At 56.9% G+C, this 7,592-nt stretch overlaps 1 protein-coding gene across 1 annotated transcript in view; it reads left to right on the top strand.

Moving 5' to 3' along the window:
• LOC119101322 (xanthine dehydrogenase) overlaps positions 1-5,523 on the top strand; it is a gene marked incomplete in the record, with an annotated part of 11,113 nt that extends 5,590 nt beyond the window's left edge. Inside the window, 4 exon segments of the mRNA XM_037224621.1 lie at positions 1,547-1,805; positions 2,573-2,669; positions 4,353-4,460; positions 5,097-5,523. Coding sequence (XP_037080516.1) covers positions 1,547-1,805; positions 2,573-2,669; positions 4,353-4,460; positions 5,097-5,167 — 535 coding nt within the window.
• Positions 5,524-7,592: the final 2,069 nt, after the last annotated feature.

The raw sequence follows: 7,592 nt of genomic DNA, 5'->3' as shown, positions 1-7,592 counted from the left end.
AGCAGCGTGGATGGCGCTACCGCCCATCCGCCAGGAACGATCCATGCGGCGCAAACTTGGCGCAAATACTTACGAACCTCAGATAAATCGTCATTTGGTATGATCCAACACTGCTCTGTCTACTGCCGTGGGCGGACAGTCTTGCATTTTCAATACCACTACATGAAAAGGTAAAGAACGCTGTATTTCATCTCCAACATCCAATTAACGTCCCTACGCCCTTTCTTCCTCTCCCACGTGACGGTCGAAAGGGTCGCCAGCTGTTGATGTGCTTTATAACATTTTTCTGATCTTGGGGGTGGGCGGCGTTTCAATAAAGGGCGGTGCTAACCCTGCCTCCCCTAAAAGTATTAATTCACCTGAGCTTTCACACCCAACATCTGTCAATCAAGCCCATGCAATGTTCGTGGTGCATGATATTACCGGTAAGTGATTGTGTAGTCTAGCACTCAATATGGGTCTTGGAACTCCGACTTGGCCACCTGCGTTTCGTGCAGCCGTTAACGCAACGCCGTGTAACGGGTGTCACGCCGTGGGAGTTTTGATGTTTATTGTTCTAGCATGTTTTAGTCGCAGTGACGGCACGGATTCGGGACGCTTTCTGACTGGACGCGTTTTGATTCATGACGTGTACTGTTTTCGTAAGGCGTGGTATCTACGAACACGTCAGCTCTTTGTGAAGCAGAGGTCAATTGATAGAAGTAGTGCACGCATTTGTCGCAAAAAATTGGCAGTGCAACGCGCCACAACGCTGCGCTGTTCCGCCTACGTCAGCGCTGCGCCCGCCTCTTTGGCCGGTCGTCCCCCACTCGTCTAGGACGTCCCGCAAGCCCCCGCCTCCTGCCCGCCTCTCTGGCCGGTCGTCCCCCACTCGTCTAGGGCGTCCCGCGAGCCCCCGCCTCCCGCCCTCCTCTTTGGCCGGTCGTCCCCCACTAGTCTAGAGCGTCCCGCGAGCCCCCGCCTCCCGCCCTCCTCTCTGGCCGGTCGTCCCCCACTCGTCTAGGACGTCCCGCAAGCATCCGCCTCCCGCCAGCTTCTCTGGCCGGTCGTCCCCCACTCGTCTAGGGCGTCCCGCGAGCCCCCGCCTCCCGCCCTCCTCTTTGGCCGGTCGTCCCCCACTCGTCTAGGACGTCCCGCGAGCGCCCGCCTCCCGCCCTCCTCTTTGGCCGGTCGTCCCCCACTCGTCTAGGACGTCCCGCAAGCCCTCGCCTCCCGCCCGCCTCTCTGGCCAGTCGTCCCCCACTCGTCCAGGGCGTCCCGCGAGCCCCCGCCTCCCGCCCTCCTCTCTGGCCGGTCCTCCCCCACTCGTCCAGGGCGTCCTGCGAGCCCCCGCCTCCCGCCCTCCTCTCTAGCCGGTCGTCCCCCACTCGTCTAGGGTGTCCCGCGAGCCCCCGCCTCCCGCCCTCCTCTTTGGCCGGTCGTCCCCCACTGGTCTAGGACGTCCCGCAAGCCCTCGCCTCCCGCCCTCCTCTCTGGCCGGTCGTCCCCCACTCGTCTAGGACGTCCCGCGAGCCCCGACTCACGCCCGTCCCTGTGGCGTTCGCAGTCAGTCGCCGCCGGCGGGCGCGCCGCCCGACATGTACACAGTCTGGGGTCTGACGGCGGTTGAGGCCGAGCTGGACGTGCTGACCGGCGAGAGTCTGTTGCACCGCGCCGACGTCATGGAGGACGCCGGTCAGCCGCTCTCGCCGGCCGTCGACGTGGGCCAGGTGGAGGGCGCGTTCGCGTACGGCGTCGGCCTGATGATGACCGAGCGGTACCGCTTCCACCCGGAGACCGGCCGTCGGCTCACCAACCGTGCCTGGGTGAGAGCAGCCGCACGCGCGCTCGCCTACCCACTGTGCTCCTGCACACCTGATGCTAACTCGCGCCTGTTGTTCCTCTGGATGATTTTCTCCCACTATTTCCCCTTACTCATTTTTATATCTCGCACTTTATCTCGTGCTCTTTTTGGTTTTGTTTTTTTGCTTTCTGTTTCCTTTTCGTTTTCGTTTTCCACGCACCATGAGTGTAAAAGTGTTTTGATTACATTTGAGTTGCAAAACGCAACAGCTGCTTCCGGGTGAAAATCATTTTATATACGTACGTCATGATTTTCTTTTCCATAGAGAAGCTATTATCCCTTTCTATTTCCATAGGCATATCATCATTTTCCTCTCTACGAAGGCATTCTATTCCCTCCTTTCAGCGGCGCAGTTTTCTTTTTAGCCAGGAAGGATTTAAGCTTCGCAACATGATTTTCAGTTTTCTACATTTCATGAAAAAAGTGGGTAAAATCTGGTGGGAAGCGTGGTTGTCAGCAAGTTTTGGGGGCAACTTGGGCTGTTTTTCACTTTTTGGTCTGCCTGACTTATTTTGCGAAACTACGCCCCTGCCCCTTCCCATGGAGACATGGGTTTAGTTAATTTTGGCGGACATAAACGCTCTCCACTTGCATGGAAACAATGTAATTTTACCTGGTCGCGAGACTTTTATCACCCATTTGATCTGGTGGAAGGGTGTTAATATAAATGGTGATGTGCTTGTTAGAACTTGACGAAGATGTCTTGCTTCTGTGCTTATACCATTACAGAATTACTACGTTCCCACTCACAAGGACATGCCAAGAGACTTCAGGGTCAAGCTGCTCAAGAACAACAGGAATCCGGTCGGAATATTCAACTCCAAGGGTAAGATCCGCTCTAAGGTTTTGGCCGGTCGTGTAGCTACGACGACCTAACGCCATTTTTCAGATTCCTGGGGTTTAACCTCCCCTGCCCCCCCCCCCCCCGCCCGCTTAGCTCAGAGTGGAATTTTTTGACAAACTAGTCTCTGCTCGTCCTGTCGGTGATATTCACGTATGCTGGAGCTGAGCAGACACCGGACTGACCAGTCCCCATCCGGAGCATGGTCGCATTCCGTTCTGTCCGTCCCGTCCCACGGTCACAGTCCGTCCCGTCCGTCCCGTCCCACGGTTACAGCACGTCCAGTCCGCCCCATCCCACGGTTACAGCACGACCCGTTCGCCTCGCCCCACGGTCACAATATATCCAGTCCGTCCCGTCTCACGGTCACAGTCAGTTCCGTCCGTCCCGTCCCACGGTCACAATATACCCAGTCCGCCCCGTCCCACGGTCACAGTCCGTTCCGTCCGTCCCGTCCCACGGTTACAGCACGTCCAGTCCGCCCCGTCCCACGGTTACAGCACGACCCGTTCGCCCCGCCCCACGGTCACAATATATCCAGTCCGCCCCACCCCACGGTCACAGTACGTCTAGTCCGCACCGTCCCACGGTCACAGTACATCCAGCCCGCCCCGTTCCACGGCTACAGCACGACCCGTTCGCCCCGCCCCACGGCCACAATATACCCAGTCCGTCCCGTACCACGGTCACAGTCCGTCCAATCCGTCCCGTCCCACGGTCACAGTACGTTCTGTCCGTCTCGTGCCACAGTCATAGCACATCCCGTCCGTCCCGTCCGTCCCGTCCCACGGTCACACTACGTCCCGTTTATCCATTCCCACGGTCTCAGGACGTCACGTTCGTTCCGTCCCCCGGTCAAAGTGCGTACCAATAGCTCGGATGGTTAGAGAGCCTTTCTTCTGATCCACCAACCCTTGGCAGGGTGGGCTCAAGTCGCTTTAAGCGCTCACCATTTGCCCTTGACGGAAATGGCCTGCGGCGGGTGGCAGAGGCCGTGCTTCCAGTGACGTCAGAGGGCGGGACGGACCGTGACGAGCGTCGCGGCAATTTAAACTTCTGTCAATAGATGCTGCCGCTGACCTGACATTGCCGGTTGGGTGATGGGGGTCAGTGCTCAGACGACAAGCACTGCCTATTGTGAGCACTGGCAGAGCTTGAACCAGAAATACGTCCATTCAAAATGCTCGGATTAAATATCGCATACAAATGTTATCTTAATTTTGATGGCGACATTCTTCGAAAATGTTACTTTAAAAGACTACCTGGAGCAGCATTTGAGCCAGTGTGCTGGTGGTCATGCCTGTGATGTCACTCATCATGCCTCCCTGATCCTGCAGACCACTGTATGAACTGAGGCTCTGTTTCTCTGCCGGGTGCCGGTGATGTTGGTGACGTTGTTGGACTTGTTTACCCCGCTAACCTCCATATTCCCGTTGGCCCCTGGTGACACCTTTATCTGTGTGACGCTGTTGACCGCTGTAGTCTTGCTAATCTCTGTCCTCTGTTTGGACCTCGGGCTCAGTCTGGTTAACATCCATGGCCCTGATGAGCTAGTTTACACTGTTGACCCCGGCGATCCGTTGATCCTGTTTTTTATTGATTTTGATGAACCCGTCACCTGTCAGCCCCCCGGTGACCCTGCTGACCTCAGTGACCTGGGGCCGACAGCCACGGGCGAGCCGGCAGTCTGCATGAGCGTGGCCTGCCTGCTGGCGCTGCGCCAAGCCGTGGCCGAGGCGCGCCGAGAGGCCAGCCTTCACGCCTGGTTCCAGTTCGGTAAGAGACGCGACGCATCGCTGGTTCTCGCGAAACTCACCAGGACTCGGTTCAGGATAGGTAGCTCGACGGACGGTTAGTCTGTGTTTAGTGCAGCACCCAATGGCCGCTTCTCGATAAGCTGCTGGCTATCGTACACCGAGTTGCCGGGATTTAAGCATGAATAAGAGGCAGGAGACATTTTTCCCCCTATGGATCCAAGGGAAGAAATTACGATCTGCTGGCACTCTCGGACTCGACTGCACTACTCTGGACTATTGGACTGGACTACTGGTCTGCACTACTCTGCACTATTCTGCACTACTCTGCACCATTCTGCACTACTCTGCACCACTTTGCACTACTCTGCACTACTCTGGAGTACTGGACTGCACCACTCTCGGGATAAACCGTGGGCTGGCGCAAGGCTATCTAACGGGCTGGCGTATCCAGTGAGTCCTCCTACACGTATGCCTTGCAGGAACAGTAGTTAATGATACGTTCCATAGAATAAAACTAGGGTCACTGCCGTGCTTTCCAGCTGGCGTCATTTTGTCCGTCCCCCGTTCCTTTCCGCCCCATGGCCCCTCTCAAACACGCCCAATGGCGCCTGTCGAGCATTGTCTTACCATAATGACAGCGTCCACGGTCCGACAGATTCGCCAGCAACGCCCGAAAGGACGCAGATGGCGTGCGACGTGGGGGTAGAAGAGCTCGTGCTGGCCTAGAGGGGCCGCGCCGCTCCTGCTGGCCGGGGTGTTCGCTCGACCACAGATCAGTGAGAGGTGGAGTGACGGCGGGCGCGTCTGCACGCTATCGGTCGCACGCGGAGATCTCTCCCACGTCCGGAGAATTTCAAGGCGACCGCGGGTGGTGGTGGGAGAGACCGTGAAGGGTTTACGAAGCGAGTTATGAAATTGAGTGCATGTGCTGGTCTTCCTAGCTTCTATTAGGGGTAAGTCTATACGTAAAGGAGCCTATGAAAAGGATGGGATGTCAATTTTGAAGTTTGCTTCGGAGAGATATCGCTGTCCCATGGTGCTTGGGTGCTAATGAATGCTTACATTACAGTTATAGACATTAATCTCCTTATGTATGTTTCGGGTCGGAGCAACCACTTTCCGACTGGTGGATACAGCTTAATATGTACTGCGAACTTTTCACACGTATCTTAGATTCGAGCAACCATTTTTACTCATGATCTTGCGAAACATTTCCAAGCATCATACATTCGAGCAACATTTATAATCGACCGATGAACAAATGCTTGCGTGCTTGAAATGAGATTAAGAATCGACAGACGCCCTGCAAATGGCCAACCACCTTTCACCACGCCATTCCAAATTACCGTGGGGTATGACATGGAAACCGCCGTCGGCCAAAAACATCGAATTTACCTACATATCCACTACCCATACTACGCCAGTCCCGCCCTCGGCTGCCGCCCGGAGCATCATGAGACGTGCTAAGCCCGGCTGCCGGCGGCCTGCACGTGGTGTGGCAGGTGCTGTGCGCCCTCCCGACCAGTCCCGGCTGCCGGCGGCCTGCACGTGGTGTGGCAAGTGTCATGCGCCCTCCTCACCAGTCCCGGCTGCCGGCCTGCCTATGGTGTGGCAGGCGTCGTGCGCCCTCCTCACCAGTCCCGGCTGCCGGCGGCCTGCACGTGATGTGGCAAGTGTCGTGCGCCCTCCTCACCAGTCCCGGCTGCCGGCGGCCTGCACGTGATGTGACAAGTGTCATGCGCTCTCCTCACCAGTCCCGGCTGCCGGCGGCCTGCACGTGGTCCAGCAGGTGTCGCACGCCCTCCCGACCAGTCCCGGCTGTCGGCGGCCTGCACGTGGTCCAGCAGGTGTCGTGCGCCCTCCCGATCAGTCCCGGCTGCCGGCGGCCTGCACGTGATGTGGCGGGTTTCGTGCGTCCTCCCGACCAGTCCCGGCAGCAGCGTGCGGCGGGCCTCGGCTACGCAGCAATCGTCGCCGAAGCAGCCGTGCACAGTGGGCTCATGTCATGTATTGCATTCATACAATGGATTCCAACAGACGCACGGGCAAACACAGCTGAACTCGTGTACCTCATTTGTAAGTGCTCGCCAGTACACGGAATACATACTCTTGGATACCGGTTCAGAACGCTGCGCTGCGCCAGGCGTCGTAACCAGAAGCGCCGGCATGCAACCAGACATGGAACTGCACCGTGCATGGTGTGAACGGCCAACGCGACGCCGCGTCAGACTCAAGACCGCGGCGTGCTCATCAACTGCGATTGATATTGCAAGGTAGACCTTCGGCTAGAGCAAACTCGCGAGACCGGACGCGGTCACACCCCGCCAAAGAAAGCGTCGCAGAACAAACAACATCCACGAACAATGCACAAAAAGCATGATGGACTGCTTGTCCAACAGCGGCAGATACAGCTCGTCAACACACTGTGATAGCAACAGCAAGAAAACATCCGTTACGACCGCGGCCGCAAACGGTAAGAATCAGGGCGAATATATTGTTCCTGGCGGAGGATGCCGAGCAAACAATGCTGTTTGATCGCTCGTTAAGAACATCACCACGTTCTCGCTCAAAACTCATCGGCTTCAACCTAACGCGATTCGGTCGGCACAGCCCAGATCATTGAATTGACAACCGCAGGTCAACGTCATCTCTCTAAACAAGTACAGAACAGACAGCGAAATCAATGGACACCTCGCACACAGCGCAGCTTCATGCTTGACGGTCGGTGGAAACACAACCCAGTTGACGTGTGACTGGTGAGCCGTGTCAGGTGCCCGAGACATGGAGTCCCCCTGCCATGGCACCCAAGGCATGCCCCAGCCCCGCTCGGTCCGCAGCCGGTGGCCTTTGGTTTCGCGTTTTCTAAATTCAAAGCCACTGTCTTTGGCTTCGGTTTGGCGTGTAAAAATTTGACAGTAGGGAGGGCGACAGGTTGCTGACGCTGATACTGCACCACCAGCGCTTGAAACTAGCCGTCCAGTGATAGCAGTTGTTATTATAGCAAAGGTCACGGAGTGCATGGCGATCGCAAACCAGAATGTTGACGCTCAGACCATTCGGACCAAAAAGCCACCACCTGTGTCGAATCAGAACCTTACGACAGGCCACTAGCTGGCGGTAAGGTATCCGTAAAGGGGCAGGACTGGCAGAC

This window comes from Pollicipes pollicipes, unplaced genomic scaffold (genome assembly GCF_011947565.3).
Source record: "Pollicipes pollicipes isolate AB1234 unplaced genomic scaffold, Ppol_2.1 Scaffold_4881;HRSCAF=5763_pilon_pilon_pilon, whole genome shotgun sequence".
NCBI classification, from domain to species: Eukaryota; Metazoa; Arthropoda; class Thecostraca; order Pollicipedomorpha; family Pollicipedidae; genus Pollicipes; species Pollicipes pollicipes.
The sequence above is the reverse complement of the archived record's forward strand: the minus strand, read 5'-3'. Positions and strand labels throughout refer to the sequence as shown.